General features: G+C 41.0%; 1 protein-coding gene across 1 annotated transcript in view; it reads left to right on the top strand.

The window, feature by feature from the left end:
* Positions 1-13,042: 13,042 nt before the first annotated feature.
* Positions 13,043-23,017, top strand: part of TSPEAR (thrombospondin type laminin G domain and EAR repeats) — a 223,161-nt gene continuing 213,186 nt past the window's right edge. The window contains exon 1 of the mRNA XM_077448415.1: positions 13,043-13,575. Within this exon, the coding sequence (XP_077304541.1) occupies positions 13,482-13,575 (94 nt within the window). The 5' untranslated portion in view covers positions 13,043-13,481. The remainder of the gene's footprint in view (positions 13,576-23,017) is intronic.

Consider the following 23,017-nt stretch of genomic DNA (forward strand, 5'->3'; position numbering starts at 1 on the left):
TGGGTGTGAGCTGGGGGACCCTGGGGGTCGCGACCTGCAGCCAGTTGCAACCAAGTCCATCCTCACCACTAGAGGCGCTGGTGAACACCTGCTGGCTCTTAGACTCCGTGCCCCAGGGAATCTTACGCTCTAACGCCAATGGGATCTGTCTCCCGTCTGCAGCAGTCAGCTGTAGGGTCCACAACCTTGCGGTGCACTCCTGATCCCTACGGTGTGCATCTGTCACCTCGCCTCAAGGTGACCTGACACTCAGTTACTTTGCCTCGGGCTAGCCAGCCTCGAGACTCGAAATTGGATGGATCCGCACCCCAGGCCATGAGGTCACGGGGGCTGGTCAGGAGGACCAGGACCAAGCAGACTGAAAGATCTTCTGGACCGGAACCCAGAAGCAAGTGATGTCAATACCTTAAATGCTCTTTCCCAGAACGCACAGCAGGATGACACTCCCACTGGGCTGGTTCCGAGAAAGAATGGCACTCAATGCGCCCAGCTAAACTGCATTCTTACACTTGCCAGCGGTGACAGTGACATTTGTGGCTAAGGAGAACCTAGTGCAATCCAGCTAGACTGGTACTGAAACCATATTTTGGCATAATTGACCCTAAAACCAAACTGTGGCTTTAGGAACATTAAATTGAAAAAAAAAAAAAACACATAGCACGTGCTTTACAGATACACATAAATACAGTAATTCTCGAAATAATCAGCATTCATCCAATTGTGCTTCCATGCAAATGTGAACATCATGTTCTGATCTTTATTGGGGAATTTTATTTTGTATATAGAGTGTTTATGTGGTGAGTTTACACTTTTCATTGAACAGAGTTTGGATAACACAGGGTTAAACGGAAAGGTCATAAATTAACTGCACATTATCTGGACAGAATGCTTGGGGAGATAGTGATGTGTTCCTGCTTAGGAGATGTATGTTAGCTTGGGGCGGGCTGCAAACTCTGCAGGGCTCCAACACACACTCGCTGCTATTCCAACCCTTCACATATTTCCACATAAACGTCCCTCCTGGCATTAAAATTTGCCAGATATTGTGCTCAGCTTACCACCCCAAACTGATGTTCCTCCCTAAGCTCACCTCTCTCCCGGCATGTCCTGTGAGCAGAATAGCTGTGCTCCTCCTCTGGGTTTTCTCATCATATGGCACTGAAGATAGGGGGGGGGGATTCAGCAGGACACACAGAGCAAGTATGCAGGAGACTGGGGGGGTGGGGGGGGGTGAGGAGACAGAAAATCAGGAGGGGACGGCGGGGAGGAGCGCATCACAAGATCACAAGAGGCCTGACTAAATACAATCTCTTAGCAGCAGGGACCTGATCTACCTGTCAGCTAGCTGTGATTGACAGGTAGATCGAAGAGGAAGCTGTCATGGGGCCCCCTACTGGCAATGCCTGAATGGTCAGGTGTGCTGCACTTAAATTGCAATCTGTGTTGGCAGCTGCTGGTGTAGCACCTGCCACACAGCTCGCATACTTCAAAGTCTTGCAGGATACGGCTGCTAACGGGAACTGAGTTCCTGTTGTGGAAAAAGTACAGGAACTTCATTCCTATGCGTTCCCGCAGGACTTGAGCCCTGGAAAAGGGCAAACAAACATTGCATAACAAGAGTATACACTTGGTAAATGGCCAAAGAAATGATCACATCACTACACAGGGAATGCATTAAGGTAAAAGAAAGGCCTGCATTTAGAACCACTTTAAGTCTGTGGGTGAGCAATTAGGTCAGCAATACTAGCCCCTTTATTTCTGGAAAGGTTCACCTAAAACTGAAGAGGCTATGTAATCTCTTCTATTTAGAGCTTGATTTTTAATTAGAACACTTTCTAAAAATGTTATGAAGTCATCTGAAGGGATTGAAAGAAAGGTATAGAGACAAAGCTCTGACTCATTTATCTGTGTGTGTGTGTTTGTAAATCTCAGGCGATTAACCACTTATGGACCCCCACACGCCGATATACAGTATATCACAAAAGTGAGTATACCCCTCACATTTTTGTAAATATTTTATTCTATCTTTTCATGTGACAACACTGAAGAAATTACACTTCATTTTATTCTCTAGTGTGTTAGAAATTTTTTTTTATAATGTTTGGGGGTTATAAGTAATTTTCTAGCAAAAAAAACAAACTGTTTTTAACTTGTAAACAACAAAAAGAGACCCGGTCCTTAACCACTAGGCATCCGCGCTATAGCCGAAAGACGGCTGCAGCGCGGACGCCAATTGCCAGGAGGATGTCCCTGGACGTCCCCCTGTTTACTTCCGCGATGTGCGCTCCCACGAGCGCGCATCAGGGAAATTCTGTGCTGGCCATGACCCTTGGACACAGCCAGTCACAGATCGCTGTAAATGGCCAATTACAGTGGCCGTTTACACTGCGATCAGCGTGTCCAATGTGTGATGATCTCATATGTAAACATATGAGATCATCTCTCATCGCTGGCTCTCCCTCCTCACACAGAGAGAGCATGTGAGGAGGGAGAGATGAACGCTGCAGTGTGAGTAAAAAACAAACAAATAAAACTGAAAATGAAGTGCCCACATGTCCCCACTGTCAGTGCCAGTGCCATCTGTCCCCACTGCCATCTGTCCTCTGTGCCATCTGTCCCCAGTGCCACATGTTGTCAGTGCCATCTGTCCCCAGTGCCACGTATATAAGTGCCATCTGTCATCAGTGCCACATCAGTGCCACGTGTCATCAGTGCCACATCAGTGCCACATGTCATCAGTGCCACATAGTGCCATCTGTCATCAGTGCAACATCAGTCTCACTTGTCATCAGTGCCACATATTAGTGCCATCTGTCATCAGTGCCACATATCAGTGCCATCTGTCAGTGTCACGTGTCATCAGTGCAACGTATTAGTGCCACCTGTCATCAGTGCCACATATTAGGGCCATGTGTCATCAGTGCCACGTATCAGTGCCATCTGTCATCAGTGCCACGTGTCATCAGTGCCACATATTAGTGCCATCTGTCATCAGTGTCACGTGTCAACAGTGCCACGTATTAGTGCCATCTGTCATCAGTGCCACATCAGTGTCACGTGTCATCAGTGCCATGTATCAGTGCCATCTGTCATCAGTGCCATGTCAGTGTCACGTGTCATTGTCCTGGTGCTCCAGGGCCTTCAAAAGTGTAATAGGTAGTCAAGAAGTTAGATGTGTAATTTATGCTCCTAGAACACTAGGCTAGGCTAGGCTGTGGAAAAGTTCCACACGTGTGGTATCGCCATACTCAGGAGGAGTAGCAGAATTTATTTTGGGGTGTCATTTGTGGTATACACATGTCATGTGAGAGAAATAACCTATTACAATGACAATTTTGTGGAAAAAAAATAAAATAAAATAAAAATCTTCATTTGCAAAGAATTGTGGGAAAAAATGACAACATCCAAAAGCTCACTGTGCATCTTACTTAACACCTTGGAATGTCTACTTTCCAAAAAGGGGTCGTTTGGGGGGTATTTGTACTTTCCTGGCTTGTTTGGGTCGCAAGAAATGAGATAGGCCACCACTACATCAGGTGTGATCAATTTTTTATGATTTGCACCATAGCTTGTAGACTCTAACTTTCACAAAGACCAAATAATATCCACTAATTTGGGTTATTTTTTACCAAAGATATGTATCAGTATAAATTGTGGGCAAAATTTATGAAGAAAAATTGATAATTTTCAAAATTTTATCACAGAAACAAAGAAAAAAATTTTTTTTTCAAAATTTTCGGTCTTTTTACATTTATAGCGCAAAAAAGTAAAAAACCCACCCAAAAGCTCTATGTGTATGAAAAAAAGGACAAAAATATTCATTTGGGTACAGTGTTGCATGACTGAGTAATTGTCATTCAAAGTGTGAGAGCACCGAAAGCTGAAAATTGGTCTGGTCACGAGGGGGGTTTAAGTGCCCAGTTGTCAAGTGGTTAAGTGGTTAAATATAGTGAATTACTAACTTTTTTTCAAAAGAGCTGCTATGGAAACCCTGGAAAACATAAAAATGACTTACAGGCTGCACAGGAATATACAAAATATTCATAGTCAATATTTTCTATTTTTTAAATTGTATTTTATTTATATAAATATAAATATATATATATACAAAACAACAAAATTTATTTAAAAAAAACTGATCCTCTAAATATTTGGATTAGCTACCTGCCAATATGATGTAATTTTTTGGTTTTATTTTCTTCTTTTTACTCTCTGATCTTTTCCAGATGGTGGATGTACAAACTATTTTACAACCACAAAGAGAAATGTTACAGTAATTTTATGGATCAAGCCCCGTTGCTCCCAATAATTATATGCATTCCTATAGTTTATTAGAATTGCTTGAGAACAAAATAAATGAAGCCAGTGGTAGAGGGATATCCATATTCATGTGTGCTAGGGCAGTCAGGGGATTACATTTGGTCCTGGGTAGCTGCTGTTGTTACCTTATTTTTAGGTTTGATTTATAGATATTACATATATAGATATTAGGCTTGGACTGAACATACTTATACTTGCACCACATCCCTATCAAGGATTATATAAAACTAAGAGAAATATGAACATTAGGACTTTTCAGTAGACACTTTAATAAGATTCACATTCATTTTTTTTTAAATAGTAAAGACTATACTTTAATTTCATATGCAGAGAAAAAAAAACATTGCCTGCACTTGTTTCAGTATTAAAAATGAGATAACTAACTTCCACGTGATTGTTTTCCCTCTTTTACCCCAACAGTTAATTACTTATAATTATGTATTGTACAGAGACCCTTTCTCTTCCATTTCTGATAATTGAATCATCCAATAGGGTAGGGGTGGGATTCAATGCATTTCACAGTATACAAATACTGCTTTTTAGGAAATGTGGAAGATAAATACATATATAGTATGAAGAAATATCAGGAATATAGGTCGGGAGGCCTGGTTCCCATATCAGGCTTATCAAAAACAAAAGTGAGCTAGCGGACTATTGCGGTACATATAAAGATATTGATAACAAGATATTTAAACCAGCGTAAAATACAAACAAAGTTTATTCAAATGATAAAATCATTTAACAATATATAAACTGGTACAGGTGGTGACGTATTTCTACTAGTTTCGCTCTAAATGAGCTTCTTCAGGAAATACATACGTCTGTAAGAAAACGTAAGTATGAATATACATAATAAAACAGAAAAAAACTGAAAAAAATCATTTGGGATGCAATATAGAAAAGTATATAAGGGAAAGGGTAAATGACGCAGAATATGGCTCTTAACCCCATCGGTGTATCACCGCAGCCTATAGTATGAAGTCAATTGTGCCATGATGCACCCTGGTTGCCCCACAACCCAACAGGTACCTGAAATGTACTGTATATCAAATGTAGGAGGGTCCTCAGAGTCAACCAGTTATCTATCTCCCAACTGTATAATTATAACCTTTTAAGTTATGGCTTGCATTGTTTTCTTATTATGGGGTCATTATAGCTTGTGTTCACTCAATACTTTTAAGTGGTTCTCCAAGATAACTATGGCAATGGTGCTCATTTATTATTTTGAGAGACCAACCCAATGCTGTATGGAAAGCATTCATTTTTTAAATCCATGCAACTTTTAGAACTATCCAGTCATCTGCACCTGATGTTCTACTAATATAAATCACCAAAGTATATCAATCATTTTCATTTTTTGTCCATCTCTTTTGAAGTATTATAAAAATATATTTCTTAATTTATCCCGTACACATCGTCGAAGATGCTTGCTTACCTGTGATTTAAAGGAGATCCATACTGAGAGAAGCATATAGGTTGCCATTGCTGACTTCTCTCTCTGAAATGCTAGTTGCCAGATCTTAATGCTCATCCATTGGCTTGAATACATTCTTGAGTTACTGACCAAATACAATTGAAAAAATATGCAAATCAGAAGTTCTGACTTGTAGCACTCAAAAGGTTTGAAGTCAGAGACAGCCAGTTGCATGTTCAGAAGCAGGTCAGCAATCACAGCCTAAATATTTCTCTTACTGGAGGCTTGGGCTACACAGGCAACTAAATATCTTTGCTAATGAGAGATTAAAGCAGACCTCCACCCCAAACGGGAAGTTCTACTTGTTTACTCCTCTCCCATCTTCTTTAATATTTGGCACTTATTTTTTTATCAGGGGAGTGGGTACCTGGTTTTGACAGGTACCCGATTCCACTTCAAGGCCATCCAAGCGATAGTTCACCACCCCTTCACCCGCAGCCTTTTGAGACACATCTCATGCACAGTGGGAAGCCGTCTGTGAATCTGCAAGGCTTCACAACTGGTTTGCCTTAGTTAAGATGCCGGCGCTAGGGACCCTGAAGCTCATTAAAGAATCAGCTTGAGTGAGGATACAACAACAAAGAATACCACCCATGGGGCTTAAAATGAGGTGAACACAAAAAGGTCAATAAGTGTATACAAAGTAAACATAGTTTATAAATATATAAAAAATGTATACCATTCATCGTATATGGGATGCATAAACAAAGATGCCAAAGCACTTGGCATTGATAGATACAGCATACCAAGCGGCCACATACATATATATTGGAATTGTTGATCTACAGTAATACACAGGCATCATAAAACTCGCTTCACAAGTCACTGCTCACTTCTTCAGGAGTAGATGTAAATGCAGTGTATCTACAGAATACAAATATCAATGAGAAATATATAACAAAGATAAATGTCATAAACCAAATATGGACTAGGCCAACGTCTCAAAAGACAATTAACCCACAGGTGGGGGCAAGGTGTGTCTGTCCGGAGAGCTGAAGAAAAGGAAGCAGCAAAGGCCCCCTGGGGGACCAATGGAGGTCAAGCATAGCATGAGAGCCAGAGAGTACCTTTTGATGTCCCTCAATGTCCAACGTGATTGGCAGCTGCAACAGAAATGTATATCTAAATGGTCAAATAAGTACTAGGAAGGCCAAGGTCTATATAGTGTATTACCCAATCTGAAAATATTATAAGAATATCTGCCAACGAAGTAGAAACCCGGAAACCCAACCATATATATAGGTGTATGTAGTAAATAATGGAAAAGGTCTACATAGTATGCAAGCCAATCAAGTATGAGTATGGGCATGGAGACAGATGGGATCTAAAGTTGTATAAAGGTACAGAGCGATATTGATAGAAACAGCAATGAAAGAGAAACTGATGAAAAATATGAACAAACAAAATGTGACACGTGGACTCTATAGCACAGGTGTAAACAACAAGTTTTGTGTTACATGCTAATGAAGAGTAAGACTGCTTACCATGATAAGTGTGTCCTCAACATGTGGAGTGTGGGGCCATAAAAAGAGACATCCCATAATGCTAATCCCTCCATATATACCCCCCAGAGGGCATTGCAGGTTTCACCCTGACACCATATGCAGGTAGTTGAATGGTTCAAAAGCCAATCAGTCAACAGATGGCAGCAAGGTGTATCTATCCCAAGAGCTAAAGGGAAGAAACCAGAAATAGAACTAGCCAAAAAGTGTAACCCTAGTGTCCCTCAATGTCCAACATGATTGACAGCTGCAACAAAAGTGTATGTTCAAGTGGTCAAATAGCACTGGGAAAGCCAGCCATGTGTACAGTATATATGTAAATGGTCTATATAGTATATGACCCAAAAGCTTGAGTGAGGAGAGCACTGGATCCCTGAACAGGTAAGTGTCTTTATATTAACCAGTTAACGACTGCGCCATAGCCGAATGATGGCTACAACGTGGCTCGATAACTCTGGGAGGGCGTACATTGACGTCCTCCCAGAATCGTGCTCCCGCGCACCCCTGGAAGTATTCGTGACCGCCCGAGTCCTCCATCACGGTAAATGGCCACCGTCAGCGGCTGTTTATCACGTGATCACTCTGTCAAATGACGGAGCAATCACTTGTAAACAAACTGACGTCATGTCCGGTTTCTCTCTCCCCTCTCTGTACCAATCGGTACAGTGTGAACAGAGAAGGGAGAGATCAGGTGCAGCAGCACAGTGAGCTGGATCTGTAGTACCCACAGCGCTGATCTGTGCCCATTACAGCCTCATCCAGCCATCCATCTATCCATCCATGCTCAGCCATCCATGATGTCATACTCATCCAGCAATCCATCCATACTCAGCAATACTCGTCCATTCATGCTCAGCATTACTCATCCATCCATGCTCAGCCATCCATCCATACTCAACAATATTCATCCATCCATCCATGCTCATCCATCCATCCTCAGCAATACTCATCCTTCCATCAATACTCAGCAATACTCATCCATCCATCCGCACTCAGCAATACTCATCTATACTCATCCATTCATTCGTACTCAGCAATACTCATCCATCCATCCATGCTCAGCCATCCCATCCACCCCCATCCATACTCAGTCATACCCAGTGATACTTAGCCATACCCAACAATACCCAGCCGTATCCAGCTGTACTCAGCCATACTCAGCCACACTCAGCCGTAGCCAGCCGTACTCAGCCGTACCCAGTCATACCCAGCCGTACTCAACCATACCCAGCCGTACCCACCCGTACTCAGCCGTACCCAGCCATCCCATACATACCCAGCCATACTCAGCCGTTGTCAGCCATACCCAGCCATACCCAGCCATACTCAGCCATACCTAGCCATACCCAGCCATACTGAGCTGTACCCAGCCATCCCAGCCATACTCAGCCATACCCAGCCATACTCAGTCTTACCCAGCCGTACTTGGCTGTACTCGACCGTATCAGCCATACTCATTCATGCTCAGTCATCCCATTCATGCTCATCCCTCCCCATTCATGCTCATCCAAGCCACATCCATGGCACTACAGTGCCTCACAAAAGTGTACTAGATAGTCAAATTACTAGTAGATTTGAAACTGATGCCCCTAGAACACCTAATGGTGTTCCCTGCATGTTGGGCCTCTCTATGTGACCAAGCTGTGTAAAAGTCTCCCACATGTGGTATCACCACACTTGGAAGGAGTAGGAGAATCAATTTTGGGGTGTAATTTTTGGTATGTATATGCTATGTGTTAGAAATATTGTATAAATGGACAACTTTGTGTAAAACATTTTTTTTAATTTTCTTTACACATTTTCCAAAAACGTGTAGAAAAAAATCACATGTTCAAGAGACTCAATATGCCTCATAGATTATACATTGGGTTGTTTTCTTTCCAAAATTGGGTCATTTTGGGGCATTTCCATTGTTCTGGTGCTCCAGGGCCTTCAAAAGTGTAAGAGGTAGTCAAGAAATTATGTGTAATTTATGCTCAAAGAACACCCGATGACGCTCCCTGCGTGTTGGACCTCTGTATGTGGCCACGCTGTGTAAAAGTCTCACACATGTGGTATCGTCATACTCAGGAGGAGTAGCAGAATGTGTTTTGGGGTATAATTTGTGCTATGCATATGCTGTGTGTGAGAAATAACCTCAAAAAACTCACCATGCCTCTTACTAAATACCTTGTAATGTCTACTTTCTAAAAAGGGGTAATTTAGGGGGTATTTGTAATTTCCTAGATTGTTAGGGTCTAAAGAAATGAGCCTGTCAGTGCATCAGGTGTGATCAATTTTCAGAGATTGGCACTATAGCTTGTGGACTCTATAACACAAAGACCAAATAATATACACTGGTTTGGGTTATTGTTACCAAAGATATGTAGCAGTATACATTTTGGCCAACATTTCTGAAGAATAGTTACTAATTTTCAAAATTTTATAACAGAAACTAAGAAAAATGCTTTTTTTTTTTTACAGAATTTTCAGTCTTTTTTCTTTTATAGCACAAAAAATAAAAAACTAAGCAGTGATTAAATAAAAATATGCACAAATACAGTCTTAAATAACATGATACACAGTACTCACGCATTAACAGCACTCTAAAGCTAAGTGTGTGTCATAAAACATATATACACTATACTACAGTGCAATAAAAAGTCTGAAGGATGAAAAGTTCATAAACAGGAGTGTAGTGATCCAAAAGCCCTTAGGTTGATAGTAGAATCCTCATAGAGAGTACACATCACACCATGCGTGTAAAAGAAAACCTCTGTGTGATCCCCCCTTTGCTTATGCACTTACCCCTAAGGGGTTAATCTTAGGCGTTGCAAAGGTTTCACTGAGAATTGCTCCTATACTGAAATCATCCGCCCGTCAGAGGTATGTCCACCCAGGAACGCTCACACCAGGATTCCACTTGTCACTCAGTTAGTTTATCCCCATAATCAAAACAGGGAAAAAATCCATAGTGTAAACCTGTTTATTTTAAAACTCACACTCCACACGCTATTAAATCTGCTTACATTGTAAACTCATAACTCATTGCATTAAGAAGTATCCAGCCACGATTAGTTGTTTCTCACCGCTCTCTTACTGAAGTTCGTAATGGCTAACAGGCAGAGGATGATGAGACCCGGGAAAAACCACCACTGATGCTCGGATACTGGACAGCTGCATAGACACCCCCATACGCGTTTCATAATCACGTCTTCTTCAGCGGGCGTGTCTATGCCGAACAGCTCATCCATTAAATAGAAACTGCACGGCATAGGGGATTGCTCCCGTTATGCCGCCTGACTCCACCCCCAGTGATTAAATACCACCAAAAGAAAGCTTTATTTGTGTGAAAAAAGTACAAAAATAGTTACAGTGACTGAGTAATTGTCATTCAAAATGTGCATCACATTGATTTTGGCGAGTTCCTAAAAGCTGAATGCCCAAAAATTGTTAATTGTGACAGTAACAAAGTATTTGCCCATTAGTCCCTAGCCCTTTATTGAACATATAAGTGGCCTTCTATATGAGGAAGCAATATTCATATAGGAAAGGCTATGACATGCCAGCAAAAGACTGTAAAGTACACATGGCTGACTATTTATGTGTTGGTTGCAATCAGGCTTTATGAAGTGAATAAAGACCATTTATAATGTGCAGCTATGAAGAGTTAGGCACTAAGTTTGAGTTTATACTCTGGCCATTTTTTACTGACCAAAATGACCCGAAACTCTTACATTCATGAGTAAATATAAATCCCAGGGGCTGTTAATGTTTGACTTGAGAAGTGCATGATCAGACAGCAATGGATATTTCTTAGGTTACTTACCAGTGTAGGACTTCATGGCTCAGTGGGTCAACAAACACATCTGAGCTTTTCATCTCGGTGCAACCATCACTTTGCTTCGTTTGATAGAGCATTAACTCTTTGACTGGCTATTGTTGCTTTTTCAGCTGCTTAAAAGTTGACATATGTATATATATTACTTGCAGAAATCTCAACTGAGCTACAGTAAGTAAAACATGACTGTAAAAGAATGAGAAGAATGGCCATGCAGGGCTTCATTATTATATTCAGCTGATAATACAGTACTGAACATAGAAAGTAATGATGTTTTGAACTGAGATTCAAAATGCTTTGTGGTTGCATGGTATTTAACTGCAATGTGCAACACAAGCCTTGCAGTACTTAAGTGGGCTTGTTAGTGTACGTCTGTGTAATGTTTTATTGAGTTGTAAGGTTTTTGACTAATTCCAAAGATGTTGCTCACCAGTAATGAAGATTTTCTGCACTTTAGCATCCTGTTCAATAAATAATGTATCAAGTGCTTTACACACACATACACACACTTTATTGTTTATATTTTTCATATTTCCATTTGAAATGCTTGTACAGATGAAGCACTTTTCACTTATTTTACATTGCTGCATAAATATAGGTTTCCTAGTACCCTCTACTGATAATAGTATTTGTTTTACTGAATATACTCAATATACTTCTGCTCACAAAGGCAATATACTATATAAGCTAGGTAGCAATGACAAGAAAGTGTAAAATAATAGCACAAGGAAATGATTAAAACATATTATTAAATATCGACAATAAAGAATTGAATTAAACCTGTATAAAGAAATATGAATAAAGGCAACCAGTTTATTTGCTTGTTTTTCTTAGTAGAGGTTTCCTTTAAAAGATAAGTCCATCTTTCTGACCATAAAATCATGGCCACCGTCTGCAGCACCCCCTTCCCCAAACAGAATCCGGGGTTCTTTTCCCCACAGGCTTCTGCCATTTTTTAAATTTCTGTACATGGCTCCATTGCACAACCACATCATCACCTGCCACACAACTACAAGTTCCTCCTGGCAGTCCAGCAGAGCAAGTCAGAGTTATCAGTGAAATACAAGTGTGCAGAAGAAAGAAAGAAAGAAAGAAAGAAAGAAAGAAAGAAAGAAAGAAAGAAAGAAAGAAAGAAAGAAGGTAAAAGTTATTTCTCAATAGAGCACAAGTGTGATGATGTCGCTGCATTTAAGAAATGAAGGAAGGAAGGAAGGAAAGAGAAAGAAAGAAAGAAAGAGAGAAAGAAAGAAGGAAAGAGAGAAAGAAAGAAGGAAAGAGAGAAAGAGAGAAAGAAAGAAAGAAAGAAAGAAAGAAAGAAAGAAAGAAAGAAAGAAAGAAAGAAAGAAAGAAAGAAAGAAAGAAAGAAAGAAAGAAAGAAAGAAAATGTTATTTTTCAATAGAGCACAAATGTGAGGATGTCGCTGCATTTAAGGAAGGAAGGAAGGAAAGAGAAAGAAAGAAAGAAAGAAAGAAAGAAAGAAAGAAAGAAAGAAAGAAAGAAAGTTATTTCTCAGTTCTCAGTGGAGCACAAGTGTGATGAGAAAGTAAGAAAGAAAGAAAGAAAGAAAAAAGTTATTTCTCAATAGAGCACAAGTGTGATGATGTCGCTGCATTTAAGGAAGGAAGGAAAGAGAAAGAAAGAAAGAGAGAGAAAGAAAGAAAGAAAGAAAGAAAGAAAGAAAGAAAGAAAGAAAGAAAGAAAGAACAGCAACTGTATAAGAAGCCTTGTTGCTCTGTAATCCTATGATTGAAATGACTGGTTTTGAAATGTGTTGATAAGCAAAAGATACTTTCTATCTATGTACCTGAGACACTTGCACTAAGCACACTCAGGTGCACAGCATGCTTGTGGCTCCACCTATGTTAGTAATATATTCTTTGTAAGAGCAGAGTCATTTACAGTGGGAAATTCCTTCACCTGGGGAGGGCTGGGCAAAAGATGAAAAGATCCTGAAGAGGAGAAAATGACTGGGAACAAACTCATTTGAATGTCTGGATATCTGGCTTCTCCCTGAACACTCACCTGCTCATCCCTCACACATACACAACCTCACCTGCTGTGTCGTGAGCAAACAGCTGGCTCTACTGCTTCTTTTACATGAGTTTGGGAACTGTTGACTTCTGAGAAAAAGAAGGCTCAGACATGATATAAAAGACATTATGTTTGAAATTCAGGAAGAAATTATGGAATTTTCTGTAAATGCCCCTTAACATTGCAGAGTATTTTATACAGGATGACTAGAGACTTTGACATTTTTCAATGGCCATGAGAACTTGGGTGCTATTTCTTATCAAGTTGTGGCTTTAACGCAAAGAAAGCAGATTCGTAAATACTGTACATGGAACGAATGTTTAAAGTCCACTGATGTCTGCCATTCTTCTGGTTTGTGTTTGGACTGTCTTGAACTGGACATCGTTGGGCCTGACCATTGGTGTGAAATCATGGACACCTTGCACAGGTAAGTAAAACTATGACTATAGTTAGGACAATTGACTCTCAAATGTATGCGCTTTTACGGATCTTGTGTTAACTTTTGACATTGTAATTGTCAATTATTTTACAGATTACCTTTATTTGAATATACAGTTATTTATAGGTCTAGGTTATAGGCTAAATAATCAATTTATAGCTGCTAAAAGCATTTCTAGCAATAAGATTTGAAATGTTACATTTTATAAAATAGTAGATTATCAGTTACATTTTTTCTGCATGAAGTAAAAATAGTTGGTGGTGGTTATTAAAAGATTTTTTTTCTATTATTATTATTATTATTATTATTTTGGATGGGGTAGGGAATTGGTAAAACCCCTGAATTCTTTTTGCCAACAGTATTCTTTTTGGGAGATTTGCTTTTGGAGAGAAAATCTCTCTAAAGTGAGGCAAATGACTTCTTAAAAAGTGGTCCAGTTGAAAGATTTCCCTTATATTGCTCTTCTGGTGACAACTGAAATTTTTTTATTTTTCCTCACTTTTAGTCCCGATGACAGTGGCCATTAGGAGATATAAAGAGGCGTAAAACTACTCAAGCTGGCCTTACATGGTTTGGTTAATTTTGTTCAACCAGTGGGCTCAACAATAAAAACTGAACCAATTCCCCCATCCACACATTCATGGTAGATGAGGGAATCCTCCCCATTGTGCTACTGTATTTTGACAGTGGGGGAATCTCCCCCTCTGTCCAAATACACAGATTAGGGTTGGGTTAGCTGTTATACCAGCTAAATTCCAATCCATCTATGGCCACCTTTAGTGGGGACACAAACAACAATACAATCTAACGGAGCTTCTAACCCATTGCCACTTTGTCCCGATTGAAAAAAAACATCGTTGGCTTTAGATACACTCATTTAAAATTTGGATTTGTCAAAAAATATTCTATTTTACTAGATAAAAAAAAAAATACATTTTTAAGCTGCTATGTATAGTTTATATCTAAGAAATTGTACCAATGTGTTAAATTATTCAAATGTTTTATTGTCAGAGTATTTATATCAAGAATAATATTGTATATAGAATTTGGAGTCAGCTCCTGTTAGTACAACCATCAAAGTCATATAGGACTGTCTGCTTAAGGGTAAACTCCAGCCTTACACTTAGTCCTGCATGGTTGTAGATCTAAACCCAAGAACAAAAATTTTATGTATAACAGGTTACAAGTCCTTAGATATGGAGGCTGCATTTGGTTTATTTTTTCTGACTAAATACATTTTCCGCTAGTACAAATAAAAATCTGTCAGAAACCCAATGTTGTTGTAACTTGCTGTGCACTTAATTAAAATCTCATTCAATGTTATCAGCCTTCCCAGCTATCTTCTTTGAACTACAGAGCACCCCTCTTCTTGCGATGGAGATGATGGGAAGGGGAGGTGCTTGTAGTCAAAATCAGAAACACATCCTAGGGTGACAATGCTGCTCCTTTATATAGTGCAGTAAGTGACTGTTGTCACTCTAGGACAGGAAGTGTATTACTGGTAGTATCACAAGGTGAAAATAAAAGGAAAAAACTGAGAAAAGAAAACAAATCAGCCACCACATCTAAGGACTGGTAAGTCAATATAATTATATTTTGGGGGTTTTGATATGCTTTAACAATCCTGTCTTACTTTGCCTTTCTTTGCCCATCAACGCAGCCTCACCTGTGTCAATCAATGCAACCTCACCTGTGCCATCAATGCAGCCTCACCTGTGCCCATCAATGCAGCCTCCCCTGTGCCCATCACAGCAGCGTGACCAGTGCCCATTAATGCAGCCTCATCTGTGCCCATCAATACAAACTGACCAGTGCCCATCAATGCAGCCTTACCTATGCCCCAGGCGGCGGGACTGCGTGTGACCGTGAGCAGGCGGCAATTCAAATGAAAGCTGTTACAGCAGGCAATCCCCACTCTGTGATGATCCAGCCAGCTCGCCTCTTCCACCACTCTCTTTTCCCCTGGGTGATCGCTGGGAGAACAACTACCATTTAACCCCGCCTGCCAGTGGTGCTCGCCCCCACCCCACTCCGAGGCAGCCCACCCTTGCCAGAAATCAATTTGAAGGATGGCGTATACAATTACGACATAAATCATATTGTAATTGAATGTTGTTAAAAATTACTTTTCCTTTTCAATTTGCAGCTCTATAGTTTTCTGAAAATGCAATGCAACATGGCTACCTGGAGCAGTTTTGTACACAGCGTGTGTACATAACAGCCCCCAGAAACGTAATTTCCTGCTTGTGTGATTGGCTCGTCAATTTTACCAGAAATCTGCACTAAGATACAAGTCAGATTTCAGGCATCCCCTGCAACAAAAGTGTAATTTTTTGTGAGATACTTTTAATAGGAAATCATGGCTTAAGGGATGCAGGCTCAGCAGCTTTCCCCATTAAAGCCCTGCAGGTGCACAGCTGATGGATAATTATGAAACCACTCTCATTAGACTCACCTTAGCACAGGGGCACAAAGGAACAAACAGTGATTTCTTCAGAATAACTAAAGGTAGGAATCCGCAACAATGTTTGTTAAAATCCTTGTAATGTACATAGATTATCCAGAGAGGAATGTTTTTTTTCTCAACAAAAGTGGAGTTACGCTTTAACAATCACTTTAATACCTGCATAGCCAACCACCCGTGCCTATGTTTATGGCCACACTTAACAGCTAGTATCTCCAAAGAACAGCACTGTGACTTCTTGCAATCATCTGCACTGTAGAACTTATGAAGCAGAATATCCCTTTAACCACTTGAGACCCACGCTATAGCCGAATGACGGCTACAGCACGGACCTCCTTTGCCGGGACTACGTCTATTGATGTCATCCCGTGCACGAGCGGCCTACGCGCCCCCTGAGTGGCGCGCATGGCGCACTCTGTGATCGGCGAGTCTATGAGACTCGCCTGATCACTGATCCGAGCAAGGGGTCGATCCCGACCCCTTACCACGTGATCAGCTGTCAACCAATGACAGCTGATCATGTGATACAACGGAGCCGGTAATCGGCTATTGTTCCTCCTCGCGCTGACAGCGCGAGGAGAAAAAAAAAGAGCCGATCACCGGCGGCCGTGATCGGGACATCAGTCCCGATCATGACCAGCCCTGCCAGTGCCCACCTGCCCCCTGCCAGTGCCACCTCATTAAAAAATAAGTGCCCCCCATCAGTGCCACCCAGCAGTGCCCACAGTGCCACCCAGCAGTGCCCACAGTGCCACCCATCAATGCCCACAGTGCCACCCATCAGTGCCCACAATCTGCCTCAACGGTGCTGCACCCCAGTGCCACATATCCCTGCCCATCAGTGTCATCTACCAGTGCCCATCAGTGCCCATCAGTGCCACCCAGCAGTGTCCAGCAGTGCCACCTATCAGAGCCACCTATCAGTGCCACCTATCAGTGCCCATCAGTCCCATCTATCAGTGGTACCTATCAGTGCCCCTTAGTGCCACCCATCCGTGCCACCCATCCATGCCATCTTATCTGTGCCCATCTTTGCCCATCAGTGCTGCCTTATCTGTGCCCATCAGTACTGCCTTATCTGTGCCTATCGGTGCCACCTTATCTGTGCCTATTAGTGCCGCCTTAACTATGCCTATCAGTGCCCACCAGTGCAGCCTATCAGTGCCCATCAATGCAGCCTATCAGTGCCCACCAATGCAGACTATCAGTGCCGCTTCATCAGCGCACTTCAATGAAGGAGAAAAATTACCTGTTTGCAAAATTTTATAACAAACTATTAAACATGATTTTTTTTTTGCATCTTTTTTTGTTTAGCAAAAAATAAAACTCCCAGCTGTAATTAAATACCACCAAAAGAAAGCTCTATTTGTGGGAAAAAAATGATAAAAATTTCATTTGGGTACAGTGTTGTATGCCCGCGCAATTGTCATTCAAGGTGCATCAGCGCTGAAAGCTGAAAATTGGTCTGGGCAGGAGGGGGGTTTAAGTGCCCAGTAAGCAAGTGGTTAATGAATTTTATATATATGAATATGAATGCAGAAACGGTGTAAATCTATTTTCTTGCTTAATCTTGCAATAATTATTACTTAAAAAGGGCACTGAACATGGACTGTAAATTCCCTTTATCTTCCTCAGGTAAGATAGTAAGATATCCAATCAGACGGATTTAGTAAGTGCAGCTGAGGTCAGAGTAGCTTTGTTCTTTTTAATAGTGAAAAAAATTGCACAGTTAAATTCAGTAATATTACAATATGGAAGGTGCAGAGAGAGTAATTCGCTCAGACCCAGTGCAATGAAAGAACATGTATTGAAACAATGCCAGAGACAGTTCACAAATAACCCAGTGGGAAGGCAGCCCAACCAGAAACAGTTACAGTTCCAACAGCATGTAGAGAGCGGAATGCAGCCGAACTGACAGTGTCTGTAGAGAGGGGAAGAATGCGGCCTGGCCATCTTGTTCCCAAACAGGCAGGTGCCCATCAAAGTTGCAAGCCCTATGCCTATGCTTTCCCTCCTCATTAGGAACCTTTCCTTGCCTCTAGGACCGTCCTTACCCAGCAGAGTACCTGTTCCTACTCTGCCAAGCTGCAAAATGTGTGTCAAACCTGGTTGCCAGAGTCACATGAGGCCGCAACATCCAATTGGATGCTTCTCCAGTGACCCAGGAAACCATAGAGGAATTAAGTTCCTCTTGACTTCCTCTCAAACTGCAGTGCCGCTGTGGAAGAGCGCCACCTGTAGTGGAGAAAGAAGACTGCACCTGACTACATGCCAGTAGGCAAAAAACATGCCTACTATACCGACAGGAATACCCAGTAGTGTATACGACGCAGCTTTTGATTTTGAATTTCACCTTAGCAAAACCTAGAGAAATCTTCCATCTGAAGTACCTGACTGATTCTGCCAGTCACCTTTTTTCCTTGCTCTAAGCTGACCACAAAAAGCACAGAAGATGATCTATATTAGCATGGTCAGTTTTCATTCGTTGGCTGGCCATTCAGAGGTACAGAACACTGTGCAGACACACAGCATGCTTTTATTGGGTAGAAACACTGGGGTTTATTTACCAAAGGCAAATAGACTGTGCACTTTGCAAAGTGCAGTTGCACTTAGCATGAGCAATTGTTCCAGAGAATAGTAAACGAGCATGACTTTCATCATCCAATCATAAAGGCTGTTTTTTTTTTTTTTTCCTTGCATGTGATTGAGTATTCTTTGCAAAGTGAAGCTTTATCCTCATTTACTAAGCTCATTTGCACAGTCTGGAGCACAGTCTTCTTTGCCTTTGGTAAAGCAACACCACTGTGTCCTGCACAGTGTACTGTAAACACACCCCCATTAACAGAAAGAAGGTGTGGCCATCAATTCCTCCCAACACTGCGATGCTGACTTTGCAAATGGATGCATTCAGTCATCTTGAGATCCATTGCCTCTGTGGCATTGTGAGCTCACCAGGTCTGCTGTGTGCCTAGGACCATACCTGGAATTCATACTTTCTAGAGACTTTGCTGCAGGCCCCAGTTGGCTGTGACCTGGCTTATCAACAATTACTAGTTGGAGAGGACTAACATAAGTCCCACCCCATATGGAAATGTATTCCCAGTCACTTCTCAATACATTATAGTCATGCCATCAGAGGACCCATGCATATGACCTTGGCTCCTCATGTGGTCTCCAGAGATCCTTCTTTTTCTTCATATTCTATTAATTCAGTGTCTACATTTGTGTATTGTATGGTGGTTCTCCTTTATCACCTGTGTTTTTATGTGCTGACCAGGGCCGTCTTTAAGGCAGGGCAAAAGGGGCAGCTGCTCTGGGCCCTGTCATTGTTGTGGGGCCCAAAGCAACTGCCTCATACTTGCCAACTATCCCAGTGTAAATTCCCTCATCCCTTGAAGTTTTAGTCCTGTGCTGTGTCTCAATATCTCAGTGTGAAGTGATGATACTAATACTGCCCAGCTCTGCCCTATTGTTATGTACAGCTAACTCACCTGCAGACCCTGTGTTTACATGTAAATAACCGGCATTACTAAGTAAATAGATGCGGCCGGCAGCAATAATATGTAAATAAAGGTGGCAGTCATGTGTATCATGCTCCCCTGCAGTGAGGAGATGATGTGCTGTAACCACCAGCAACCAATCAGTGAGCACTATTACTTTACAGTAATCTCCAGTAACCAATTAACAAGCAGAAATAATTTGCTGTAACCTCTAGCAACTAATCAGTGAGCCGTAGTGTGTGCTGTAACCTCTAGCAACCACTGGCAAAAAAAAAATCGCAATTGCTATCTGATACAGTAAACTGATTTTAAGTCTAGCTGCTATTTATTTTATGTCTCAGAGCAGGTAGAGAGCAAAATTGCATGGGGGGGCCCCCCCAAGAACATTTTTGCCCAGGGTCCAATCGATATTAAAGACGGCCCTGGTGCTGACCTATGTCAAGTGATGGGTTCAAGGCACCATTATACTTATTGATTGAAGAAAGGACTTTCCCTGAGGAAGGAGTCAAGACTACTCTGAAACGCATTTGAATTTTCAATGCATTTTCTATGTAAACCTATTAATATTGCTGTTATATCATGCTTGATATGTTGAGGCAATTTATACCTTACTCTCTGCAAGCCAGCTTTTTACTTCAGTATTTTTCTTTATATGTTTTCTACTTTATGCAAATTTTGATACAATAAACGTTAAAACTTTTATACTACCTTTGTTTACGTCTCTGTGCCCTTAAGTCCTATCTCCTCAAGGGAGAAACATTGTTTCTATTACCAGAAAGAAAAGATGATGGTCATATGATAGAACATTTTAGCCTTGTACAAAATGTAAGAAACATCATTTATAAAACTAAGAAAAAGCAGTTATGGTGCCTGCATAATTATAACTGAATTAAAAATTATTGATAACATTGTATGCTCACAACTACTTTAACACTCTCTTGTCCAGTCCTCATCAGTTCTTTTCTACCTTTAAGGCTCCATGCACGCTGAAGCTCAAAAAAGCTTTTTCTGTACCCCAGATTTCTGGCAGAAAACGCTGGTTGAAAAACGTGCTTTTAACAGCGTTTTGTACTAGCGTTTATGAGCGTTTATTAGCGTTAGCGTTTATGGGCGTTTTCAATAAAAATACACAGAGGACACTCCAAAAATCCCACAGTGCATTCCAAACTCCCACAATGCATTGAAGAAATAGAATGTCGAACACTAATTAACGCGTGTTTATGAGCGTTTATAAGCATTTATCAGCGTTTGTCTTTTTTGGCGGTGAAAAACGGCACTTTGAACGCGAATTTCTGGCATTCAGAAAAAAGCCCATAAACTCCAGTGCTCATTAAAGCTAAAAAACGTCCATGTGTGCATGTACACATAGGCTAACATAGAGTGGAAAAAAAATGCTTTTGAAATAAACAATTTATTGGGAGCAATTTGTTAGAGGATGTCCACTGTCTAGCTATCTCTCCAACCTAACCATGCCATGTCTACAACTACATTCAATATTTTTATTTTTTGACCCTGTTACCACAAAGGAGATTGCACCTAACCACGTGCCCCCTAGACCCTGTTCCCTCACAACTACCAAGGTCACCTTCTTGCTCTATTCTACAACCTCTAACTCACATTTTTAGTCTCTCCTTCTCACTACTTCCCCAATCATCTAAAAGATGCACTGGTCACCCCCCATACTTAAAGTGGAAGTAAACGCTTCTATCGTTTTCAGTCAAGGAACCTGCCATCTTGGCCTCTAATGATTCTTCAATTTCCATAATGCTGCACATGTGATCAGTTATGAAACCAGCCATTGGATGGTTTGAAAGTTTGGTTAAGAGCACAACCAATGTGAAAGTTAGCATTTCCGGCATGCCGGGAATGTAAGTGTTTTTTGAAACTGGGCTTACTCCCGCTTTAACAAAGCCCTCGCTGGTATCCACCAGTGTCAGCAACCTAAGACTAATTTCTTCGTTCCTGCCTACCTTCAAACTTCTAGAATACCTAGTTTTCAACTATCTGAGCTACCACCTCACTCATAATAACCCTCTGCACCCCTTACAGTTTGGCTTTTACCCACAACACTTCTAAATCTCACTAAGGACTTGCTATCTGCTAAAATGAATGGCCACTACTCTGTACTTTTACTCTTAAACTAATCTGTTGTCTTTCATACAGCTGAAGTCCTCAAAAATGTATTGAGACTCTCATTGCACCTTCATTGTCAATACCTACAACTCTGCATCCCCCTCTCATTCCATTTTCTGTAAGGGTCCCCCAAGACTCTGTCCTCTTTCTGTAAGGGTCCCCCAAGACTTTTGTCCTCTTTCTGTGGGGGTCCCCCAAGGCTCTGTTCTCAGATTCCATTTATTATCTATTTACACCTCCCTGCCACAGGCTCAGCCTCCAATACCATCTCTCTGCAGATAACATATATCTTTATAGATTTATATCATATATCATATAGATTTATATAATCACACACATAGGTTGGACTTGATGGATTTGTGTCTTTTTCAACCTCATCTACTATGTAACTTTGTAACACCCAAACCTACCTCTCTGCTCCTCTGCTCATTCAGTCAGTCTCCTAGGATATCACTAATTCACTTACTGACATATCATTATGGATGCCACACCACCTCAATCTCAGTGTTTTTTAAACTGAGCTTATAATATTTCCTTTCCCTGTGGCCCTTTTTTTGACATCCCCATTAAAATCAATGGCACAACTATCAGTCCCTCCCGTCAAGACAGGGTGCTGGGCCTAATCCTGGACTCAGACTTCTCCTTTTGGCTCCACATCCAATCCCTGGAGTCCTTAAAGGCTACGTTCACCTTTTTATTCTAAATTCCAGCTCCCCTAGGTACCAATATAGCATCCATGTACTTTTTTTTGCAAAAATACAAAAGATTTCCATAAAATCTATAGACACTTACATTACTGTCCTCCATCTATGATTCCAAACGTATCTATTGCTTCTGTCTTACAGTGCCTTGCGAAAGAATTCAGACCCCTTGAACTTTTCAACCTTTTGCCACATTTCAGGCTTCAAACATAAAGATATAAAATTTTAATTTTTTGTGAAGAATCACCAACAAGTGGGACACAATTGTGAAGTGGAACGAAATCTATTGGATAATTTAAACTTTTTTAGCAAATAAAAAACTGAAAAGTGGTGCGTGCAAAATTATTTGGCCCCTTTACTTTCAGTGCAGCAAACTCACTCCAGAAGTTCAGCGAGGATCTCTGAATGATCCAATGTTGTCCTAAATGACTGATGGTGATAAATAGAATCCACCTGTGTGTAATCAAGTCTCTGTATAAATGCACCTGCTCTGTGATAGTCTCAGGGTTCTGTTGAAAGCGCAGAGAGCATCATGAAGACCAAGGAACACACCAGGCAGGTCCGTAATACTGTTGTGGAGAAGTTTAAAGCCGGATTTGGATACAAAAAGATTTCCCAAGCTTTAAACAGCC

Source organism: Lithobates pipiens, unplaced genomic scaffold (genome assembly GCF_037356315.1).
Source record: "Lithobates pipiens isolate NorthernLeopardFrog02 unplaced genomic scaffold, aLitPip1_a1.2 Scaffold_22, whole genome shotgun sequence".
In the NCBI taxonomy this organism is placed as follows: domain Eukaryota; kingdom Metazoa; phylum Chordata; class Amphibia; order Anura; family Ranidae; genus Lithobates; species Lithobates pipiens.